We start from the raw sequence: 25,366 nt of genomic DNA, 5'->3' as shown, positions 1-25,366 counted from the left end.
GTAGAGGGAATTTTCTTTTCGGGTTACTCCTTGCACTAATTAAATCACAAGTCTAGTACTCATACCAAGTAAGCATATAAATGTATATGTATAAAAATGTGTGTTTGTGAGTGTGTGCTTGTGTGTATATACATATATATTTACATACACACAGAGATACACAGCAATGAAGTGACAATAATACTAAGTTTTCTTTTTAGGTCGAAGAGGAAAAACATAAGCATCTACACAATGAAACAGAAACATTGGAGAGAAAACATGGTCATCAATTAACTGAAAACAAAGTTAATGGCAAAGTTAAGGAGCTAAATAAAATTCCTGGGGAAGAAATGCCAAGCATTTCTTCCAAGGAAAATTTAGCACCTGTATACCTTATTTTAGAGGGGTAAGTTTGTCAAAATATTTAACTGGAGTATTATTCAAATATTAAGATTCATGGTATGTTCAATTTGCTCTAAAAATCTATAGATTCAGATTCACTCTGCATCCACTTGTTTTATTTCAGGAAAGAAATCAAGGTCTCATGAATGGATATTGTTCTATTGCTGTAAGTATGTTTTTTTTTAATTTTGGAAGTGTTACATCAGTTTCTATTGAAAGAAGGTAGGTAGCCTTTGATGACATCCAAAAGAATAGCATATAAGATAAGATATAGGTGGCAAGGAGCAAAGCAAGATAGTTTGCAAATATTTGGAAATGGATAAACAATAAGTGCAAATGAGATATAAAAATAGGCTTATAACTACTCCAAAAATTAGATGGGTTCCCTTAATCATTAAAAAAAAGTTTCCCATCAGTATAAATGTTAAAGAATGAAATCACTTTAAGTGCTTATCATGGGCCAAGCACTGGTGGGACCTCCCCCCAAAGTCAGACAATCTAGATTCTCATGAAAGAGCTCACACTTTCAATTGCCGACATGCAAATCATTAAAAAGAGCCAGTCACCAACCCTCCACCATGGAAGATGGGTCTGAAAGGAAAAAGGTTATTGTCCTTTCAGGATGACAGAATAAAAAGGGGGAAATGACAGAAACGTAGAGAGAAGTGCTCATACAGTCATTGTTATTTAAGGCCTTCTCGTGCTCATATGGCTTCTGAACAGGCTGAAGAAGAGCAAAAAGCAGACTACTACCTGCTGCCCCATCTAAAAAAGTCTTAGGACCATAAAGTGATAGATGAGACACAGGAATATGCTAAAGAGGCTTCACAATTCATGTTGGGACTGTACTTACGAGAAGACCACTAAAATTCCAACTCATGAGAGTTGAATGTGGAAGTGTACTGGATTAACATTTAAAAAGTAGAGAATGTTTAAAAAACAAGCCAGCATTTATTTTATTGACTTGAAAACTAATTTAACGACCTTAAAAAACTTTTCCTAGCACAATTAATTTTAAGACAAGAAATTACATAAATTCAGGAAGATAACAATATATAACTTATTTGAGAGACACTGAAAAGGGCATCATTTCCTGCCTCAATGCCAGTACTCACACATTGTGACCTCAGGTGCATGCAGACAGAAAGTCATCTACTGTTTCTTTGGTTAGTGGGAAGTAACCATAGTAGACATATTAGTGGGAAATAGGAAAGTCATGGACAATTGAATGTTTCCTTTTCTAAAAATTATCATCTTTTACTTTTATGTCAGGCTCTTTTCCCAAGATCTCACTCTTCTAGTAAAACATTCCTAATTACTACATCAGTATTGCATGCAGTGTTCCACATTGATAGTCCTCCACTCTACATAAATAGGAGCTGGTACCCTCTGATCTCCAAACTTGGACATTATAATTTCACAGTATTCAGTTGCAGTTATTTTATTGTCCTTAGCAATTACATTATTGCAGTTACAATTTATATTGTTGTATTGGTTATCCTTATTTCATTTTGCATTCATTCATATAAATATTCCCATCTTCCTTTATAATGATTATTTCTAACCATAAACAATGATGTTCCATTACATCAACAAACCACAATTTGTTTAGCCATTCCTCAATCAGCCGAATTCCTCTGTCAAATCTATTCCCAGTTATTTGCTCCTTCAAAAAGTCATTGCTGTGAATATTTTGGTTTCTAAAACTTTTCTTGCCATTAGATAAAAATAATTCATTGGGACATATGTTTAGCAGTTAGAGAGAAGTAATGCTAAAACACCAGAGAAATTACTATTCTTTGGGAAAGTTTGAAGAAAAGGGCATCAAAAGAGGGTAAGTTGCAAGTGAACATTCGTTGTTAAATCGGTGAATAAAATTTCATGGTATTTTAATGGTATTTTTATGGTATATTTTATGGTATCATAAATGGATATCAAGAATGATTACAAAATGGTGCTTTTCCCCACTAAATTTCTTTTTTGGTACCTAATCAGAATAGGAATGTGAATTTACCTAAAAGCAACATGAACAGACCAACAGGTAGATTTGTGAGGTCTTTTCAAACTACAATCTTCCTACCTTTGTGATTATTAATTGCTCCCTGTTAATAGCATGCCCAATCTCTCTCACTCTCTCTCTGTCTTTGTCTCTGTCTCTGTTTCTCTCTCTTGCTGTTTTTCTGTCTCTCTGTTGTCTCTCTCTGTTTCTCTCTCTCTGTCTGTCTCTCTCTCTCTCTCTCTGTTTCTCTGTCTCTGTCTCTTTTTCTCTCCGTATCTCTCTTTTTCTCTTTTTTTTCTGAAACACCCACACCCACACCCACACCCACAGAGTAAGGGGTTAATTCCTTAGGCAGTTCATTCCTTTAAAAAAAAAAAAAGTCTTAGTTGTTTGGAAGTTGGTTGTTGTGTGTTCCTTGTTTTTCATAAATTGATCCTAAATGTGTTTTTCTGTGCTTAGTCCTAGTCTTTGGAGGGACAATTAAGCATTATGTTTTATTGTATATTTGAGCACATATGCTACTCCCTATCATCCCAGTCCTTCCTCTTCTCTTCTTTATGGTAAACATCTGCAGTAAACATCATCAGTTGCTCCTTATTTGACAAAGACTTTATCCTTTGTCATTCTGAGCCTCTGGAAATATTCTCAGTCTTAAATGTCTTTCCTAAAATATATCTCCCAGGAATGACTATGTTCTTCAAACATGTTGTGATCAGGGCATAATATAAGGAAAGTATCACCTTCCTCTTCCTGGATTCTATGAATTCTTAGCATTCCACCTACAATCATATTAAATGACTTTCTCCTGGCATTGTCGCTACATATCAAGGCTGCCTTGATAACTCGCTGAATATTTTGCACACAAATTGTTTAATCACAACGATCTGCTGATTACAGCTGATTAGCCCAAATATAGGCAGGAAATAACCATAGTAGATGAAGAAAAGGTTGGGTAAGAAATAAGCAGCACCTATTCCTAGACTAGAGAAGCAAAGATCTGACTAGAATGGACCTTGTATTCTGAGCAGTGTGAGAACCTTTGTTGGATTAAGACTGTAGGCCTGAAGGTGAAGAAGCTTTACAGGCAGACAAAGCAATTTAATACACCGCAAAAGAAGGGGACCATTAAAAGTTTATGTTCTAGGGAATGATATGAACAGCATCTTAGTTAAGGAAGCTTAGTCTGGAAGTAAAATGCCGCAAATTTTAAAAGAGAAAAAAAAAATACATGTTTCCCACTGTTTTCTGGAAAGTTTTCTATAAAGAATTATTTAAAGAATGCCTCACGGATTTTTTTCTCCCTACAATGACTTTGCCATACACAGGAAAAATGTAAAAAAGCCTGAAAATGAGGAGTGGATTTCCAAGCATTCTAGTATGACTTGTCAAAAGGTGAATTCTTCTGGTATCCTACTCCATAGTCCTGATGACAGCACCTTAAGTGAGACAGATCATTATGCATTCAGGTAAACTAGTACTTGGACAAGCTCATAGAAAAATATTAGCAATGTGTGCTTTTTCTCATTGTAGAAGACTGTTGTCCTGATTTTCTTTGTTCTGCTAGTTGAATGTTCTCTCTAAGTATTCTGTTGGTGTGAGACATGCACTGTAGGAATGCCAGGAAAGCTGATTATTATTGGTTAAGCTAGAGGGCCCAGACTTCCCTTTTATAAGCTCATGCCCCATTATTTGCCACTGTTTGATGGTTAAAATTCTCCTTTTTTCAGGTATAGGGAACCTGCCCCAGGGATAATACACTGCTCCTTGTGGTGACAGGACACAGCAGGATTGACAATGGTTTATGAAAAGTAGTTTTCACCCAACAAGCCCAAACATTAGTAATAATTCCAGTCTTGTAGTGAGAAGATTTAAGGCTCAAGTCTCCAGTCTCCTAATGCTCTAGCACGGATTGAGAAGTGGAAGGCACTGCAGGGGTCATGTAGTCCAGGCTCCTAAAGTGGTTTACTCTCAGTCATACCAGTGAAAAAGAGGAAGAACTGGGGTTTGAACTCCAGATTGAGTTCACTTTCCACTGTACCACAAGGCCCATTTTAGCGGTAGAATCTAGGACATATCACACACACATTTCTTTGTAAAATGGGAATGATAACACCTGGGTTATCATCAGGATTGTTGGAAGGAAAGTTCTTGTGTTATGGAAACATGAACTATCATTAATCCTCCAATAAATGTTCCTTGTGCGTGCAGCAGAGTATTCTCCTTTTATTGTTTTGATTACAATAGTCTTCACTGAAAGAGATCATCTTTCTGGACTTCTGGAACCACTCAACAGTAGATATAGAGACAATGATGGGGGTTATGGCTGAGTAACAGTATATATTTTATTTAACAAATTATTGTTGTTAATGCAATAGTTGATTAAATCCCTGAGAAAATAGAAGCCATTTTCTTCACTTATATCTTGTTGTTTTTTAATACCTAGAAAGAGCCAGTCATTCCTTCATAGAATTTCTGTCTTTGAAATTTGTTATTCTACATAATCAAATCACATTTAAGTTTAATACTTCATAATTACTATAGTTTCATGAACAAAAGTATTTTCTCTATAGAGGAATATCATGGTTTTTCATTGTGTCAGAGTAATAGCCATATGCTTTTTTTCCACAAAAAGTCCATCTAATGAGCTAGTATAACTTGTTTAAACTTGTCTAAAAATCATTAGTCACATACAATGTGAAGAGCCTTATGCTAGGCTCTGCGAAAAATAAAAAGTTAATCTTACTCAATACTAATCTTACTCAGTATCTGACCTCATGGAGCTCACAATAGAATAAATAGAGCCCAAGGTACATAACAACTTGAATTAAAAAAAAATTATGTTGGTTATCATGGTTAATATTTTATAAAACTTAGAATACAAGATATGTAGGTATTGTTTGTAGATGACTCAGTTTATACTAACAGTTGTTATACTTTTCTGCTCATATTCTTGTCCTTTTAAAATCTTCATAGCAAGAAGTTTGGGACAAGAACAATTGAAAAGATAAGTCATTGGTATTTTATTACAAGTCAAGATTTTTTGGCTGACAATTATTTTGAGAGTCAAGGTTTTTTTTTTTAATTAAAATTCAGATGTTAATTCAGAATTTAAAAAAAAATTTCTTTGTAAAAATTTCTCAAGAGAGAAAGTAATAAAAGGGAGAAAAGAGGTATAAAAATGTGATGGAATACTATCATAATGACAATATAGTAAGGACAAACAATTTTGAAAGAATTAGGACCTTTTAGTATAATGAGCCATCATAACAGAGTGCAGTAGGTAACAGATATTTAGACATAATTAATGAAGAAATTTGTTTGTTTCACTATACGTATTTGTAGTGGATTTTTTAAAATCCCAATTATAAAGGATTCAAGTAGAAGGCTGAAAATGTAGATTAAGGAAATTAAAAAGATAAACATTTTTTAAAATAAAATTTGTAAAGCACATTAAAAATATTTTTCAAGAGACAAAGATAGGTATTTTATTACAAATTGAAATTACAAGATTAAATAGTGTTATATTCTGTGGCTTTTGAGATTGACTAGAAATATGAAAAAGCATATGATTTTAAAATAAGTATGTGTTAAAATCAAATAATTACAATGATAATACACTTCCTATTTTTATATTTATAACCAAATAAAATTTGTTTTTAGGCTTAAAAAGGAAACATTAAATGAAGATAATAAGGTATTGTAAAAACTGCTAAAATATAAATTAATTTAGAAAATAATGCAATTTTCAGCGAACAAGTAGGACTCCTTTTCTGCATTATGAAGCATAGGAATATTTAATCAGAAAAAAAAAAAGGATACCTTTAGAAATAGTCTTCAAATGAAATATGTCCATTGTAAACGCCAGAAAAGTAATTATATTGCTGTTTTTACATTCATTTTCTCTGTAAATGAAATGAAGAGTATTTACTATTTGTTAATTTTCATAAGGTTGCTAAATCAGCATCTAGGTAGGAATGTGGCTTAGTGAATAGTCAAGAAGACCTGAGTTTGAATCATTTGTGAAATATTTATGTTCTCAAAATGTTTTTGTGAGGATGCTGTGTGAAAAGCTCAACTTGCTACATAAATGTTAGGCATTACTATTTTTATTTTACAGTAATTTTACATAAACTTATTACTTTACACTATTTTATGTATTTTGTAGGACAAAGGAGAGATAGCAGCAGATACATTTGATGACTTCACTCAGTCACTTGACATAGATATGGAGAATTGTAATTTACCTTCCTTGAGTTATAATAAGGGTAAGAATAGTTTTAAGTTTTCAAATGGAATACTAGAGTTAAGCAGAAACCAAACATGTGTTTATATCCAAGAAGATAACATAATTTCTATTCCATTCACCCATAATAGAATAGAGGTGACTTTGGGTGCTTGGAGGCTCTGACATTGGCATCTCATATCTGGCAGACATTGTCAAGCTAAAAAGGATTATTTTGGATTCCGGGTGATGGTTTTTCAGCTACAGAAGTATTCAATGATGACTTATTTGTTTTAGTGCAAAGAGAATTTAGTATCTACTGTGTGCCAAAAATTTGTATTTTTGATAAATAGTCCTTGTCCTCACTGAGTGTGCAATCTACTAGGAGGATAGAGCCTACACAGATAACTCTAATAGGAAAAAAATACACAAATATTTAATAGTTAATATAATAAATAAACAAAATGTGAAGTATAAAGTGGGAAAGAACATCAGCTATCAAGAATAAAAAAAAAACTTTGTGGAGGTAGCATTTGTATTGTGTTTTAAAGGATAGGTATGAATTCAGTAGGTCATGTGAGTACAGGGGAACTGGAATGAAAATTTCAAACGTGGGAATTGTGAGCAAAGAGGCTGGAAATAACAGTGAAAAATACAGTTTTGCTGGGCAGTATACCAAAAAAAAAGTAAATATGAAAAGGTAGGCTATTGAAATTATAAATATGATTAGATGATTAAAGTGATCTCTTTCATTGAAAGAATTAGTAAAATAGAATCTTTCTCTAGATGACTAAAAATATTAACAATCTCACACATTTTCTGCCTAGTTTTTTTTTTAATTCTTCTATCAGCATGGTCCATAGGATAATGTACTAGACATGATACAAATTCTACCTTATCTACTAACTGTAAATCTCAACAAATCCTCTTAACCTCTCTCTGCCTGCCTGTTTCTTCTTTTGCTTTATACCTTGGATCTTAGATTTCCCCTAATGTAAACTTCACTACCCATTACAATCAGTGCCCACAACAGCCCTGTTCACCCCCCACATCTTTGCTGCTTCAATTCTGTTAAACACTGAAATATATGAAGAATTAAAAGTTGCCAAGGAAAACCCAATAACTAAGTCTGTTAAATCTGGAACTTGATATAACACACTTTTCTAATTCTGAGTTAATTTAGCTCATTTAACTAAGTTTAGCTATGGTTCTTTCTGCAGAATAAAGTGCCTGGGTTTTGTGGCCATTATTTTTCTTAATGCTCAGATGACTTTTTTTTTTCACTTTCTTCTGGCATCACAATTATACTTTTATTAAAGTTGCCAGAAGTCTGACTAATGAATAAATGTGGAAGGATATTGCTGTATATGAATGATTTATGGTATAAATTTCTAAAGAACAAGCAGTGTTTATGTGTAACTATTTGAGGGAAAACACATTTATGATACTTTTAAAGCTATTTAGTATATTTGTAATTTAGAGGTATAAATTACAAATTAAATATGTAATCTATTTTATTAACCTTATTGCTCCCATTCATAGTATACATCAGTATGTTTATTTTTCACATATATTTTTCTAATATTGTGAGGAATTCTGAGGTTTCAAATAGTTTTGTTTTGTTTTTTTAAATAAAGGTACTGTGTAACGTAGAGGTTCTGTTCAGCTATCTACAATAACCCAAAGTAGGTTATTTTAAATTCACTTTAAATTTATTGGAAAAAATAATTTTGGTATGATCTTAGGATTTGTATGTGGAGACTATTTTATCAGTGTCAAAGAATCTGCATTCTAAATATACTGATACTGCCCCATGGATTTTAAAATCCTAATATGTTTCTTTACTTGTGTTTTTCTCTATACAGATTCAATTTGTCATCAGAAAAATAAAGTATTCCTTACACATAAATCCCCAGTAGAATTTAAACATTCAGAATGAATACAATTGAAAAGAGAAGTTGAGAATTTAGAAAAGATAATTTCAGAACTTTCAGAAAAAATCCGGAAAAGTAAATACCAGTTAAATAATCAAAACACAGAATGTGATAGAAAACTCTGTGGAGGCAGGTATGAAACTCATACATTTAAATAAAGGTTTGAAAGTTTTTCTCTCACAGTGAAACATTGTGACAAAAAATTTGAGGTTAAGAAATGAAAAATGAAAAACCTTTAAAATAATAATGTAATGAGCCCTACAATGAATCCCTTTTACTCAATGGGGTTTACTCTTCCGGGTTCAAATAATTTCCAATGGGTGCCATTCTTATTTTATCATGCTATTTTTGAAGCACAGATTGTCTTTAATCAACATATATTTATCAAGTAACTTGTATGCACCAAGCACTGTTGTGGGCACCGGGGCTCAAAAACAAAAATCAAGTGCCATCGGGAAGTTGATATTTCATACCAGAATATAGATTGTAAATACAAATGTAAACATAATAAAGTCACAAAAATTTGGAGCAGAAAGCAGGGCATGGTTTTCAGGGGAAATTAGTAGCAGTAATTTCATGTAGAAGAAAGTACAGAAGCAGAATTTCAAAAGAAACAAGAAATTCTTTTTTTAATTAAAAAAAATTTTTTTATTATACCTTTTTATTTAAAAGATGTATGCATGGGTAATTTTTCAGCATTGACAATTGCAAAACCTTTTCTTTCAATTTTCCCCCTCTTTTCCCTCAGCCCAGATGGCAGGTACACCAATACATGTTAAATATGTTAAAGTATATATTAAATACAATACATATACATACAGTTATTTTGTTGTACAAGAAGAATCGGACTTTGAAATTCAAATGTACAATTAACCTGGGAAGGAAATCCGAAATGCAAGCAGACAAAAACAGAAGGATTGGAAATGCTATGTAGTGGTTCACACTCATTTTCCCGAAGTCTTTCACTGGATGTAGCTAGTTCTATTCATTATTGAACTAATGGAACTGATTTGGTTCATCTCATTGTTTAAGAGAACCCCATCCATCAGAATTGATCATTATATGGTATTGTTTTTGAAGTATATAATGATCTCCTGCTTGTGCTCTTTTCACTCAGGATCTGTTCACATAAGTCTCTCCAGGACTTTCTGAAATCATCTTGTTGGTTATTTCTTACAGAACAATAATATTCCATAACACTCATATACCACAATTTATTCAGCCATTCTTCAATTGATGGCCATTCACTCAGTTTCTGATTTCTAGCCACTACAAAGAGGGTTGCCACAACCATTTTTGCACATATAGGTCCCTTTCTCTTCTTTAAGATTTCTTTGGGACATAAGCCCAGTAGTAACACTGTGAATCAAAGGGTATGTATAATTTGATAATTTTTTTCAGCATAGTTCCAAATTGCTCTCCAAAATGGCTGGATGTATTCACAATTCCACCAATGTATCAATGTCCCCGTTTTCCCATATCCCCTCCAACATTCACCATTGTCTTTTCCTGTCATCTTAGCCATTCTGACAGGTGTGTAGTGGTATCTCAGAGTTGTCTTAATTTGCATTTCTCTGATCAATAGTGATTTAGAGTACCTTTTCATATGACTAGAAATAGTTTTATTTCTTCATCTGAAAATTGTTCATATCCTTTGACCATTTATCAACTGGAGAATGGCTTTATATCTTATAAATTAGAGTCAATTCTCTATATATTTTGGAAATGAGACCTTTGTCAGAATCTTTGACTGTAAACGTGTTTTCCCAGTTTGTTTCCCTTCTAATCTTGTCTGCATTAGTTTTGTTTGTACAAAAACTTTTCAATTTGACATATTCAAAATTTTCTATTTTGGAATCAATAAGGATCACTAGTTCCTCTTTGGTGACAAATTCCTTCCTCCTCCACAGGTCTGAGAGGTAAACTATCCTATATTCTTATAATTTATTTATAATCTCATTCTTTATGCCTAGAGCATGAACCCATTTTGACCATATCTTGGTGTACAGTGTTAAGTGTGGGTCAATGCCTAGTTTCTACCATGCTAATTTCCAATTTTCCCAGCAGTTGTTGTCAAACAGTGAATTCTTATCCCAAAAGCTGGGGTCTTTGGGTTTGTCAAACACTTCATTATTAAAGTTATTGACTATTTCATGTTTACCTTCTTAAGCTTTCCTTGAATCATATTTTAAAGTAAAAAAAAATCTATTCAGTTCTCTTCTTTTCATTAGGAAAGCCTAAGTGCTCCATTTTCATCAAATATACATTTTATTGACTATTTTGTCCTTTGAACCTAACCTATTCCACTGATCAACTAGTCTGTTTCTTAGCCAATACCAAGCAGCTTTGGTAACAGCTGCTTTATAATATAGTTTTAGATCTCGTACAGTTAAGCCACCTTCATTTGATTTTTTTTTTCATTAATTCCCTTGCAAGTCTTGACCTTTTGTTCTTCCAGATGAATTTTGTTGTTGTTTTTTCTAAGTCATTAAAATAGTTTTTTGGGAGTCTCGTGTAGCACTAAATAAATAGATTAGTTTAGATAGTATTGTATTTGCTCACCCTATCCAAGAACACTTACTATTTTTCCATTTGGTTAGATCTGGCTTTATTTTTGTGGAAAGTGTTTTGTAGTTTTGCTCATATAATTCCTGATTTTCCCTTGGCAGATAGATTCCCAAATATTTTATACTACTGGCAGTTACTTTAAATGGAACTTTGCTAAGGGTGTGGATTATTTCTAATAGCTTTTTAGTAGAAATTCTAGGGTTCTCTAAGTATACCATCATATCATCTGCAAAGAGTGATGATTTGGTTTCCTCATTACCTCTATTATTTGGTTTACCTCATTACTGTAATTCCTTTAATCTCTTTCTCAATTCTTATTGACGAAGCTAGCATTTCTAATACAATATTGAATAGTAATGGTGAGAGTGGGCAACCTTTCAAAACAAGAAATTCTAATGGAGGAGGAGGAGGTTAGGAAAGTGGCAGTGCAATCCAGGCTGAGAAGACACCCAAGCACAAGGGTGCGGCTTTGGGAAATGCAGTTCTGTGTTGTCCTATGTAGAAGTAAAAGAAAGACACTTTGACTGGAATGTAGACTGCAAGAAGGCATGGAATGTATAATAAGGTTAGAAAGGTAGTTTCTATTTCTGATATGCCATAAATATCTGCTTATTCAAATTCCTCAATAAATGTCCTAGTCCCCTGCTACATGCAGAATATTTTGTGAAACTTTAGGGGAGATAAAAGAAGGCTATGACATGGTCTGAACTATCATGGAGCTTACAATCTTGGAAATGGTACTATTTTTCTTGGTGATCTCATGAGTTCCTTTAACACCCTTGTGAAGGAATGATTTCTACAGTGATATATACTCACCCCTAGTCTCTCTTTTGGGCTCCTTCCATATGGCAGTAATGTTTTTTGGACATCTCAACTGGGATGTGCCACATGCATCTTTTTTTTTTTTAATGACTTTTTATTGACAGTACATATGCATGGGTAATTTTTTACAATGTTATCCCTTGCACTCACTTCTGTTCCGACTTTTACCTTCCCTCTCTCCACACCCCTCCCCTAGAGGGCAGGCAGTCTTATACATGTTAAATATGTTATAGTATATCCTAGATACAATATATGTGTGCAGAACCGAACAGTTATCTTTACTGTACAGGAAGAATTGGATTCAGAGGGTAAAAATAACCTGACAAGAAAAACCAAAATGCAAATATTTCACACTCATTTCCTAGTGTTCCTTCTCTGGGTGTAGCTGGTTCTGTCCATCATTGCTCAATTGGAACTGAATTAGATCTTCTCTTTGTTGAAGATATCCACTTCCATCAGAATATTTTCTCATACAGTATTGTTGAAGTGTATAATGATCTCCTGGTTCTGCTCATTTCACTCAGCATCAGTTCATGTAAGTCTTTTCAAGTCTCTCTGTATTCATCCTGCTGGTCATTTCTTACAGAACAATAATATTCTATAATATTCACTTACCACAATTTACCCAACTATTCTCCATTGATGGGCATTCATTCATTTTCCAGTCTTTAGCCACTACAAAAAGGGCTGCCACAAACATTTTGGCACATACAGGTCCCTTTCCCTTTTTTAGTATCTCTCTACGCTATAAGCCCAATAGCAACACTGATGGATCAAAGGGTATGCACAGATTTGTAACTTTTTGGGCATAATTCCAGATTGCTCTCCAGAATGTTTGGATTCGTTCACAACTCCACCAACAATGCATCGGTGTCCCAGTTTTCCTCCATCCCCTCCAACATTCATCATCATTTTTTCCTGTCATCTTAGCCAATCTGATAGGTGTGTAGTGGTATCTCAGAGTTGTCTTAATTTGCATTTTTCTGATCAATAGTGATTTGGAACACTCTTTCATATGAGTAGAAATAGTTTTAATTTCACCATCTGAAAATTGTTCATAGCCTTTGACCATTTATCAATTGGAAAATGGCTTGGTTTCTTATAAATTAGAGTCAGTTCTCTATATGTTTTGGAAATGAGGACTTCATAAGAATAACTGTAAAAATGTTTTCCCAGTTTGTTGCTTCCCTTCCAATCTTGTTTGCATTAGTTTTGTTCATACAAAGGTTTTTAAATTTGATATAATCAAAATTTTCTATTTTGTGATCAATAATGATCTCTAGTTCATCTTTGGTCACAAATTCTTTTCTCCTCCACAAGTCTGAGAGGTAAACTATCCCATGTTCTTCTGATTTATTTATAATGTCGTTCTGTATGCCTAAATCATGGACCCATTTTGATCTTATCTTGGTGTACGGTGTTAAGTATGGGTCCATGCCTAATTTCTGCTATACTAATTTCCAGTTTTCCCAGACGTTTTTGTCAAATAATGAATTCTTATTTCAACAGTTGGGATCTTTGGGTTTGTCAAATATTAAATTGCTATAGTTACGGACTATTTTTTCCTGTGAACCTAATTGATTCCATTGATCAACTAATCTATTTCTTAGCTAATACCAAATGGTTTTGGTGACCGCTGCTTTATAAGATAGTTTTAGATCAGGTACAACTAGGCCACCTTCATTTGATTTTTTTTTTCATTAATTCCCTTGAAACTCTCAACCTTTTGTTCTTCCATATGAATTTTGTTGTTATTTTTTCTAGGTCATTAAAATAGTTTCTTGGGAGTCTGATGGGTATAGCACTAAATAAATAGATTAGTTTAGGGAGTATTCTCATCTTTATTATATTCACTCCAAGAGCATTTAGTATTTTTCCAATTATTTAAATCTGATTTGTTTTTCCACACATCTATTTGTGTGGAAAGTCTTTTGTAATTTTGCTCATATAATTCCTGACTTTCTTTCGTATGCTATCAATTTATTTTGAATGGAACTTTTCTTTGTATCTCTTGCTGTTGGATTTTGTTGCTGATGTATGAAAATGCTGAGGATTTATGTGGATTTGTTTTGTATCCTGCAACTTTGGTAAAGTTCTGAATTATTTCTAATAGCTTTTTAGTAGAATCTCTAGGTTTCTCTAAGTATACCATCATATCATCTGCAAAGAGTGATAATTTGGTTTCCTCATTACCTGCTTTAATTCCTTTAATCTCTTTCTCAACTCTTATTGCCGAGGCTAGCGTTTCTAATACAATATTGAATAATAATGGTGATATGGGCAACCTTATTTCACTCCTGATCTTACTGGGAATGGTTCCAGTTTTTTCCTCATTACATATGATGATTACTGACAGTTTTAAATATATCCTCCTGACTATTTTAAGGAAAAGTCCATTTATTCCTATACTCTCAAGTGTTTTTAATAGGAATGGATGTTAGATTTTATCAAATGCTTTTTCTGCATCTATTGAGATGATCATATGGTTTTTGTTAATTTGGTTATTGATATAGTCAATTATGCTAATAGTTTTCCTAATGTTGACCCAGCCCTTCATTCCTGGTATAAATCCTACTTTGTCATAGTGTATTATCCTGGGAATGATTTTCTGTAGTCTTTTAGCTAATATTTTATTTAAGATTTTAGCATCAATATTCATTAGGGAGATTGAGCTACAATTTTCTTTCTCTGTTTTCAACCTACCTGGTTAGGTGTCAGTACTATGTCTGTGTCATAAAAGGAATTTGGTAGGATTCCTTCAATCCCTATTTTTTCAAATAGTTTATATAGCATTGGAATTAATTGTTCTTTAAATGTTTGGTAGAATTCACATGTAAATCTATCTAGTCCTGGGGATTTTTTTCTTAGGAAGTTGATTAATAGCTTGTTCTATTTCTTTTTCTAAGATGGGACTGTTTAATCAATTTACTTCTTCTGTTAATCTGGGCAGGCTATATTTTTGAAATTATTCTTCCATTTCATTTAAGTTCTCGAATTTATTGGCATAAAACTGAGCAAAGTAATACCTAATTATTGCTCTAATTTCCTCTTCATTAGTGGTGAGTTCTCCCTTTTCATTTTGAAGGCTAAAATTTTGATTTTCCTCTTTACTTTTTTAAATCAGATTTACTAAGGGTTTATCTATTTTGTTGATTTTTTTCATAGAACCAACTCTTAGTTTTATTAATTAATTCAATCGTTTTTTTTTATTTTCAATTTTATTAATCTCTCCTTTTATTTTTAGAATTTTAAGTTTAGCTTTTGACTGAAGGTTTTTACTTTCTTCCCTTTCTAGCATTTTAAGTTGCAAAGCCAATTCATTGATCTTCTCTTTTTCTATTTTATTCAAGTAAGCCTCTAAATTTCCCTTTATCACTGCATTGGCTTTATCCCACAAATTTTGGCATGTGTCTCATTATTGTCATTTTCTTGGGTGAAGTTATTAATTATGTCTATGATTTGCTGTTTCACCTAATTATTCTTTAGTAAGGGATTATTTAGTTTCCAATTATTTTTTGGTCTATTTTCCCCTGGCTTTTTATTGAATGTAATTTTCATTGCATCATGGTCTGAAAAGAATGCATTTACTATTTCTGCCTTACTGCATTTGAGTTTGAGGTTTTTATGTCCTAATATATGGCCAATTTTTGTATAGGTTCCATGAACTGCTGAGAAGAACGTGTACTCCTTTCTTGTCTTCATTTAGTTTTCTCCAAAGATCTATCATATCTAACTTTTCTAGTATACTATTTACCTCTTTGACTTCTTGTTTATTTTGTGGATTGATTTATCTAATTCTGAGAGTGCAAGGTTGAGATCTCCCACTATTATAGTTTTGCTGTCTATTTCTTCTTGCAGCTCTCTTAATTTATCGTTTAAGAATTTAGATGCTACTCCACTTGGTGCATATATGTTTAATATAGATAGTGCTTCATTATCCATGCTACCCTTTAGCAAGATATAATGCCCTTCCTTATCTCTTTTAATTAGATCAATTTTTGCTTTAGCTTGATCTGAGATCAGGATGACTACCCCTGCTTTTTTGACTTCACCTGAAGCATAGTAGGTTCTGCTCCAACCTTTTACTTTTACTCTGTATGTATTGCCCCGCTTCAAGTGTGTTTCCCATAAACAACATATTATGAGATTCTGGCTTTTAATCCAGTCTGCTAACTGCTTCCTCTTTATGGGGGAGTTTATCCCATTCCCAAGGTTAAAATTGCCAATTCTGTATTACTTGCCATCTTGTTAACTCCTGCTTATTTTTTTCTCCTTTCTTTCCTCCTTACTCCCCTCCCCAGTATTAAAGTTGTGAGCACCACTTGCTTCTCACAGCCCTCCCTTTTTAGTATCCCTCCCCTCACCTTAGAATTCCTCCCCCTATCTTACCCTTTTTCCTCAAAATTTCTGTATTCCCTTCCACATAGCTTACTCCTTCCTTTTTCAATTTTCCCCTCCCACTTTTCAATGAGCTGGGAGAAGTTTTACCAAATCGAATATGTCTAATATTTTTCTCTTTAAGCCAATTCTGATGGCAGTAAGATACACACTATGTTCAGCCCCCTCCATTCTTTCTCTCAGATATAATAGGTTTCCTTTGCCTCTTTGTGAAATGTAGTACCTCCTACTTTACCCTTTTCTGGGTACAATTTCCTGTCCATGTCTAGTTTCTAGAACAAAGTATAAATGTGTTCTTTATATATCTTTATAGCAGAAATATAGTTCCCAAGATTTCTTTTTACCTTTTCAGATTTCTTGTGAGTTCTATATTTGAAGATAAAACTTTTTGTTTAGATCCAATTTTTTCATTAAAAATAGATGAAATTCACTTATTTCATTGTATGTCCATCTTCTTCCCTGGAAAAAAAGATGCTCATTTTGGCTGGATAAGTTATTTTTCGCTGCATACCAAGTTCCTTAGCTTTTCAGAATATCATATTCCAGGCCCTTCAATCCTTTAATGTGGACACCATTAGATCCTGGGTAATCCTCATTGTGGCTCCTCTGTATTTGAATTGATTTTTTTCTAGCATCTAGCAGTATTTTTAACTTTGTCTGATAGTTCTGGAATTTGGCCACTATATTTCTTGCAATTTTGATTGCAAGTCCCTGTCAGTAGGTCATTGATGAACTCTTTCCAGGTCTATTTTACCTTCTGTTTCTATAACATCTGGGTGGTTCTCTTTGATAATTTCCTGGAAAATAGTGTCCAGGATCTTTTTTCATCATATTTTTCAGGAAGTCCAATAATTTTCAGATTATCTCTCCTAGATCTATTTTCCAGGTATGTTGTTTTCCCAAGAAGGTATTTGACATTTTTTTTCCTTGTATCTTTTTTTTTTTGGGGGGGTGGGGTGGGGTTTGTTTGAGTGATTCTTGGTGTCTCCTCAAGTAATTCATTTCCATTTGTTTGATTCTGATTTTTAATGCGTTATTTTCTTCACTCACTTTTTAAATATCTTTTTCTAATTGTCCAATTGAGTTTTTAAGTAAGTTGTTTTGTTCTATGGAATTTTTTTTCCATTTCACCAATTTTATTTTTTAGAGAGCTATTTTCTTTTTCCAACTCACTAATTCTGTTTTTCATAGATTTGATTTCTTTATCCACTTTATCTTTAAATGAGTGGGAAGACTTATCCAGACTCTCTTGCCAAGCTTCCCTTTCCTTTTCCCATTTTTCTTTTAGCTCTCTTGTGAGAGCCTTTTCAATTTCTTCTATGAGAGTTTTGTGTGTTGAGGACGAGATCATATCTCCCTTTGGGGAGTCATCTGGAGAAAGTCTGTTTTTAGTCTCCTCAGGATTTAAAGTCTGCTCTCTATCCATATAGAAGCTATCAATAGTTAGAGTCCGTTTTAATTTTTTTGCTCATTTTGTCAAAGAAAAATCAAAGAAAACTAACAAGAAAAACAAATGCAGTCTGCTTTTTTTGGGGGGGAGGGGGAGCTGGGCTGGATGGTATTACCAAGCTTGCTCTACAGACTGCAGGGGGCAGCAGTGAGGCACTAGCAGGACAGCAATGGCTGTGCTGCATCTGTGCTCTGAGACTCTGAGAGCATGCTGAGACATTCTGGGTGGGTGTGACCGGGTCCTGAGAGATCCTAGCTTTTCAGAGTTATTGTCTTTACCCTCTGTGTTTTTAGGTTCTCTGCTTCTCTACTGGCTTGCTGCCAGGGCAAAGTAGCCTCACGGAATCCCATCCCACTTAGTCTGCTCAGCTGTGAGCTGCCTGCTTTACTCTCTTTGCTGTGCTGATGTTGCCTGCCTTCAGTTTGTGCCTGATCTACCAGTCCCCACCCTCAAGCCAAAATAGACTTTTTCTGGTGAATTTCAAGGATATCTTCTCTTGGTAATTATTTGTGGGTGTTTTTTTTTTTTTTCAGTCAATCACTAATTCTGAAGCTTGTCATGAAATAAATTCTGAGTGAAAATGTGGAGCTTAAGTAGATATGTGCGTCCTCTCCACTATCTTGGCCAGAAATTGCCACATGCATCTTGACCTTAACAGAATTATCTTTTTTTCCTAAGGCCTCCCCTCTTCTGATTGTCCCTGTTATCAATGACAGCACGTTCCTCTGATTCACCCAGGACTGCAACCTTTATAACATCCTTAACTCCTTTTGATAATGACATTTTCTGCCTTTGTAGCATCTCTCATAACAGTCCATTTCTGTCTAATAACAATCATCAGTATAATGCAGGCATTCTTTCCCTCTTGCTTATATTATTGCACTTGCCTTCCTCTTTCTTTTTCTGAATGAAGACCTTCCACATGCTAATCCAGTCTTCAAAGCTGCCAAAATGATTTTCCTCAAGCATAAATCTTACCATGTCATTTCTCCTCCTCCTCTAGTAGTATTGGCTCCCTATCACCCCAAGATCAAATATAAATTACTTTTCTTGGCTCTTAAAAGCCCTTACAACCTGGCCCCTTCCTGCTCTTCCAGTTTTCTTACACTTACTGCTCTCTAACTCTGAGATCCAGCTATACAGGCCTACCTGCAATTCTTTTTCTTTGTTTTAAGAGTATGTTCCCCTATGGTACATAAATACTTGTTTGAACATTCATTTTTTAAACATTTTGAGTTCTAAAATTTCTCTCTTCCTTTTTTTTTTTTTAATTCCCTCTCTCCCTAAAACAGTAAGAAATTTGATATTGATTATAAAGGTATTATCATGTAAAGCATATTTCCATATTAGTCATGGTGTGAGAGAAGAAACAATCTAAGCAAACAACAACAACCAAAAAAACATGAAAAATCTAGTGAAAACTGTATACTTTGACCTGCATTCAGGCTCCATCAGTTCTTTCTTTGGATGTAGATAGCATTTTTCAGTCTTTTGAGATTATCTTAGATCACTGTATTGCTAAAAAGAGCTAAGTTATTAATAAATGATCATCACCCAATATTGATATACAGTGTGCTAATTCTGCTCACTTAACTTTTTATCATGTCATGTAAGTCTTTGCAGGTTTTTCTGAAATTTAACTGCTTGTCGATTTTCAGTCCCTTAAGTAACTAAATTCCTTCTTTTCTTTTTCTGATTCCCAGATATTTGATATGTAACTTGCTTTCATGAATTTTTACCCATTTAGAACATAAGCACCTTGAAGACAAGGATTGGTGTTTTTAACTTTGTTTATATCCCCAATGCTTAGCACAGTACTTGGTACATAGGAAGTACTATATACTAATTTATTAATAATAGCCGACTTATTGGGAGTTCTATAATATACAATAATTGCTTATAAACAACATGCATAATCTCCCTTGACTTTCCTATGGGAATATTTGAGAATGATTTCTCCCTCACAATTTAACCTATCCTTTATATTTTCATTCTATATAAATTCTATATTCTATATGATTCTGATCCAACATTGTTGAAGGTTATACTCTTTATTTCTTAATCATAATTATTTTATTTTCTTATTCATCATTGAAATTTATGAAACATTGTCTCAATACCTCAATCGTGAAGGGTTGTGAAATACTGAAAATAATAAATCAAAAATAGGAACAACATAACATGTCTCTAATGAAAGTTTGTCTCCTTAGTTTTTCCTGAAAATTATTTCAAATTCTGATTACCACTCTAGAAAATTGTCTTATTCTGTATAAATAGTATAGGCAGGATTCTTGACTCCTCAGTGGTTCAAATACCTCTGTTTAGCATGCTGCCTACATCTTCAAACCTTAAAATAGTGGTAACAGGTACCGTAAGCAGATATTTTGACTGGCATTGGACTTGAAATACTGGTGGATATCTTAAAAAAGTAAAAAAAGAATCTTTATGGATTTGGTTCTTTTCAACAATATGAATTAATCTGATCAATTCAAGTAGACATGTGATGGAGAAAGCCATCTGCTTCTAAAAAGAGCACTTTGGTGACTGAATGCAGGTCTCAACATAGTATTACCTTTTCAATTGTTGTTTGCTTGCTTTTCTTTCCTTCTCATTTTTTATTCCTTTTTTATCTAATTTTTTTTTGTGTGTGTGCAGCATGATAAATATGGAAATATGTACAGAGTAATTGCACATATTTCGCATATATTGGATTACTTGCGGTTTAAGGGAAGGGGGGGTCAGAAGGGAGAAAAAATTTCAGAAACAAAGTTTTGCAATGGTAAGTGTTACCCTATCTTTTTATATATTTTGAAAATAAAAAATTATTTAAAACTACAAGAGGGAAAATATTAAATAAAAAAGAATCCTGAAAATTAAAATTAAAGTTTTGCTCCCAAAGTTTACTGCAAAATTTGCTCTTGACTATTTTAAAAGTTTATCCATTTTTAGTAATCTTTCAAGACTATATAACTCAATTACTTGCATTTTTTTTTTCCAAATGCAATAATGAACTCTAGATGGGAAGGTGAAAAAGAAAACAGAGAAGAATCACAGTCGGAAATCCATTACCCTTCCTGTGCAAGTTCTGCTCTACTTGAACACGATGAATTTCTGTTATTAAAACTAAGGTTTCAGCAAGAACGAGATAAATGGTTTCTTTCAAAAAAAAATTAATACATAAGATTGACCTCTTGTTAATTCAGCTTTCTAAAGTTGAAGATGAGAACCAGCATCTGTGTGATTGCCTTAGAATGACGAAATTAATTTTAGAAAAAAACACAGAGAAAATTAAAGCAGTCTACATAAAAAGTAAAGGACCTCACAAAGGAAAATCATATTCAAAAGGAAAAATTTAATAGATCAATTTTCAAACAAGAGTCCATGAAAGAAAGATTAACCCAGATGCAGAAGGGAATTAAACGGCATCTAAAACTATTTGAAGATGCCCAAAACAAAGATGTATTAAAAGTAGTGGTATCAAAAAGTGTTTGGTGCAGCTTATGCATAATTCTATGACCCTTTATGCTGATACTGAAAAACAAGATTGTGTGGCAGAAGAGGAAAATAAGAAGGCAGTTGATCATTATATCCATGTAAAAGAGCTGCTACGTAAATATGAAAATGAGAAGGCAGAAAGAAAGGTATGTCTTTAAATAATATCATCTGACAACCATTTACTATTTTGAATTTAATTTCAAAGTTATTTTGATCAAGATAAATTAGGAATCTGAATTTTTAGCACATTTCTGATATTAGTAACTTTCAGTCTAAAATTTCTGCCATGTAAGAAAGGAGAATGAGGAAGCATTCATGGTAAAAATTAACCTGATATTCATTTTTTAGATAAGATGACTCATTTTGAATATAAATATTGTGTAGCTAGCCCATGGAATTTTAAATGCATGGTATTGGTTAATGAATGTAGGTAGAGTTAAGCATTTTAAAGTAAATATTGATAAATTTGTAGTTGTAATAATTTGCCTGGTATTCCATTTAATGCTACAATGGAATAAATTACTAGAAATGCTGAAGCAAAATAAATCCTGAAAAATTATGCTAGGAGAAATATAACAATTCAAATTAATCCCCCAAACTGAGATACTGTAGGGCATTATAATTACCTTTTTTATAACTATTAAAACATGTTTGTCAATCTAACTAGTTTTAATACAAACTACTGTGAACCGATTTTAGAAACATTAAACAGCTGATCATATTTTTAGTGAAATTACAAAGATTAGTAACTACTTTTATTTAAAATTTAGGAAAGTAATTCTGTTCAAAGAGACTGTGAGTATACATTAAGTATTAGTTTTGGTGTGTGGTAATAAAGCCATTTTTTAAAAAAAAATGTGCTTTTAATTCCCTACTACATAATTACTATTTATGTCAATATTTTTTCACTGTTTTTAGTAATACTTGTCGCATAATATCCAGAATTGCAGGTCTGGGATCAGAACTTTTAATTTATTGAAAATAGAAAGCTTTTTACTGCCCTAATACCAATTCTATTGGATTTGTTTTTCTGTGACGCTTTTCACGTTTTCAGTGAACAGAAGGATTACTGAACTATGTAACAATTTTAGATAAGAAAAAATAGATTTTATTTTTAGTCTTTATAGTCATGTGGTTGAATCTATTCATTTCACAGCGGAATTTAGGGTTTTTGGGTAGTAATTCAGTTAATTTTGCCAATTTTCTTTAGACAATTTTACATTGTTATTTTTAGCTTGTTTCTGTTTGAAAGGGTGTTAGATTTTAGTTGAATTATTTTTACAAGATAATTGATCTTATCTAATGAGAGAAAATTTTAAATTCTTTTACTTTTTACCTTCATTCACTATTAGTCACATATGCAATAATTTTCTTTATCATGAAAATGCACAGGATTTTCTTTAATTACATATGAATATTAATATACACACATATATATGTGTTTTGTTTTGTGTACATATGTACATTTATGTAGGTATATATGTATGTTCTTTTTCCTGCTAGGTTTGAGAGAATAAAAAAGAAATTATTTCCCTTTAGCAGTGACCTTGCACCATACTTTATATCCATAGTTGGAAGAGTAACCATATTTTCTATAGTTTTCAATATTTTCTGTCCACTGACAACAACCAAGAAGTATAATTTATCTCCTTGCATAAAAAGGAACTGTTTTGAAGACTTTCCTCCCTTCCCCTCCATCCCCCCTCCCTTTTTGCTTTCATCAAATCAAGTCAATCCCTTAAAGTAATTTTATCCAGCCTGACAAATATAACAGTGAATATGATCATTCTCCAGGGGAAATTATGAGAGGAAAGAAAATGCATCTTTTTCTTAAAAGTGTCCTTATAAGGGCAGATGCAAAGAACTTTTTTCTGAAAAATAGAAGGTAATAATCCCTAATGTTTCTACCAGATATAAGAAATTATATAGTCTATCTTTACCATTCCCTCACCTTCCATGTGAATTGCACATAAAAAGCTTTATATCCTACATGGCTTTGGAGGTGTTGTAATTCTGAAGAAGATTGAATGGGGAAATCAGAGTGAAAGTAATGGCTTAAGATGAGCAAGGAGAAAGATAGCATTTCGTCCATGCTGAATGAAGGGTATCTGGTATAGTTGTAGTTTCAAGAACTAAATTCCAACCCTTTTCTCAATAATGACTTTTATGACCTAACTGATTTTTAAACACTTTGGGTCTCATTTTCCTCAACTGCAAAATGAGGTGGTTGGATTAGTCCCTAAGACCATTTCTGGTAATCTATGATAACCATGAATGTGTTCATGCAATTAAGTTGCATATGGCAACATTTATATCAATTAACTTTGAGGTGTATTTATTTCATAAAAGCTAATACTGATATATGAAATCATAGTAGAAATTTTATGTACATATTTCTATCAGAATATAATACGAAAGCTTCAAGAAGAACTTGCGGATTACCAAAGAGAAAAATCCATGACTTTACATTTGGGTCTGTCACTTTATCAAAAGGTTTTGGATATGGAGCAACTAGAGAAGGAACTATATTATGCTACAAATAAAGTACGTATATAAAAATTCAGTAATTTATAATTGATGGAAAGTGTTTTCACTATAACTATTTTTTACCAATATTAAAACCTTGTTTCTGACAACTGTGCCTGTCATTTAAACTGACAGAACAAGATTTATAACATCTATAATTTATACCCATTTATACCATTTTTATATTGAGATATTTATTTTCAGTCATAATTTTTTTTAACCTATCCTCATAGAAGGAATGAGATTTTTTTTTCCCCTAAGTAATAATAATAAATAAAAATTTTGTCATACTTTACATATGTAAATATATTTACACATATACACACATATATATGTGTTTTGTTTTGTGTACATATGTACATTTATGTAGGTATATATGTATGTTCTTTTTCCTGCTAGGTTTGAGAGAATAAAAAAGAAATTATTTCCCTTTAGCAGTGACCTTGCACCATACTTTATATCCATAGTTGGAAGAGTAACCATATTTTCTATAGTTTTCAATATTTTCTGTCCACTGACAACAACCAAGAAGTATAATTTATCTCCTTGCATAAAAAGGAACTGTTTTGAAGACTTTCCTCCCTTCCCCTCCATCCCCCCTCCCTTTTTGCTTTCATCAAATCAAGTCAATCCCTTAAAGTAATTTTATCCAGCCTGACAAATATAACAGTGAATATGATCATTCTCCAGGGGAAATTATGAGAGGAAAGAAAATGCATCTTTTTCTTAAAAGTGTCCTTATAAGGGCAGATGCAAAGAACTTTTTTCTGAAAAATAGAAGGTAATAATCCCTAATGTTTCTACCAGATATAAGAAATTATATAGTCTATCTTTACCATTCCCTCACCTTCCATGTGAATTGCACATAAAAAGCTTTATATCCTACATGGCTTTGGAGGTGTTGTAATTCTGAAGAAGATTGAATGGGGAAATCAGAGTGAAAGTAATGGCTTAAGATGAGCAAGGAGAAAGATAGCATTTCGTCCATGCTGAATGAAGGGTATCTGGTATAGTTGTAGTTTCAAGAACTAAATTCCAACCCTTTTCTCAATAATGACTTTTATGACCTAACTGATTTTTAAACACTTTGGGTCTCATTTTCCTCAACTGCAAAATGAGGTGGTTGGATTAGTCCCTAAGACCATTTCTGGTAATCTATGATAACCATGAATGTGTTCATGCAATTAAGTTGCATATGGCAACATTTATATCAATTAACTTTGAGGTGTATTTATTTCATAAAAGCTAATACTGATATATGAAATCATAGTAGAAATTTTATGTACATATTTCTATCAGAATATAATACGAAAGCTTCAAGAAGAACTTGCGGATTACCAAAGAGAAAAATCCATGACTTTACATTTGGGTCTGTCACTTTATCAAAAGGTTTTGGATATGGAGCAACTAGAGAAGGAACTATATTATGCTACAAATAAAGTACGTATATAAAAATTCAGTAATTTATAATTGATGGAAAGTGTTTTCACTATAACTATTTTTTACCAATATTAAAACCTTGTTTCTGACAACTGTGCCTGTCATTTAAACTGACAGAACAAGATTTATAA

General features: G+C 32.8%; 1 protein-coding gene across 5 annotated transcripts; it reads left to right on the top strand.

Moving 5' to 3' along the window:
- The first annotated feature begins 232 nt into the window (after positions 1 to 232).
- LOC127564038 (ankyrin repeat domain-containing protein 26-like) lies at positions 233 to 25,366 on the top strand. Of its 5 annotated transcripts, XR_007954176.1 has the most exons (9): positions 233 to 385; positions 506 to 547; positions 3,706 to 3,846; positions 6,041 to 6,074; positions 6,546 to 6,645; positions 8,468 to 8,669; positions 18,068 to 18,273; positions 20,792 to 21,415; positions 25,095 to 25,366. XR_007954176.1 is itself a non-coding variant. In XM_052000281.1 (6 exons), exons 2-6 carry the CDS (start codon positions 528 to 530, stop codon positions 20,893 to 20,895), a joined length of 399 nt encoding a protein of 132 aa, XP_051856241.1. In that variant the 5' UTR covers positions 233 to 385; positions 506 to 527; the 3' UTR covers positions 20,896 to 20,913. The 5 variants fall into 5 exon arrangements, 3 of the variants coding, with proteins under 3 accessions (XP_051856241.1, XP_051856240.1, XP_051856243.1); XM_052000281.1 differs by lacking the exons at positions 8,468 to 8,669; positions 18,068 to 18,273; positions 25,095 to 25,366 and having other exon boundaries at positions 20,792 to 20,913; XR_007954175.1 differs by lacking the exons at positions 233 to 385; positions 506 to 547; positions 8,468 to 8,669; positions 25,095 to 25,366 and having other exon boundaries at positions 2,612 to 3,846; positions 20,792 to 20,913.

The sequence above is a fragment of the Antechinus flavipes genome, chromosome 5 (genome assembly GCF_016432865.1).
Source record: "Antechinus flavipes isolate AdamAnt ecotype Samford, QLD, Australia chromosome 5, AdamAnt_v2, whole genome shotgun sequence".
In the NCBI taxonomy this organism is placed as follows: Eukaryota; Metazoa; Chordata; class Mammalia; order Dasyuromorphia; family Dasyuridae; genus Antechinus; species Antechinus flavipes.
The sequence above is the reverse complement of the archived record's forward strand: the minus strand, read 5'-3'. Positions and strand labels throughout refer to the sequence as shown.

Excerpts from the sequence above, each read along its gene's own strand:
- LOC127564038 (XM_052000280.1), top strand. The coding sequence starts at position 3,659 with ATGCCTCACGGATTTTTTTCTCCCTACAATGACTTTGCCATACACAGG. Across the intron at positions 3,847-6,040 it reads ACAGATCATTATGCATTCAG|GCTTAAAAAGGAAACATTAA; the intron begins GTAAACTAGTAC and ends ATTTGTTTTTAG. Across the intron at positions 6,646-20,791 it reads TTCCTTGAGTTATAATAAGG|ATGGGAAGGTGAAAAAGAAA; the intron begins GTAAGAATAGTT and ends AATGAACTCTAG.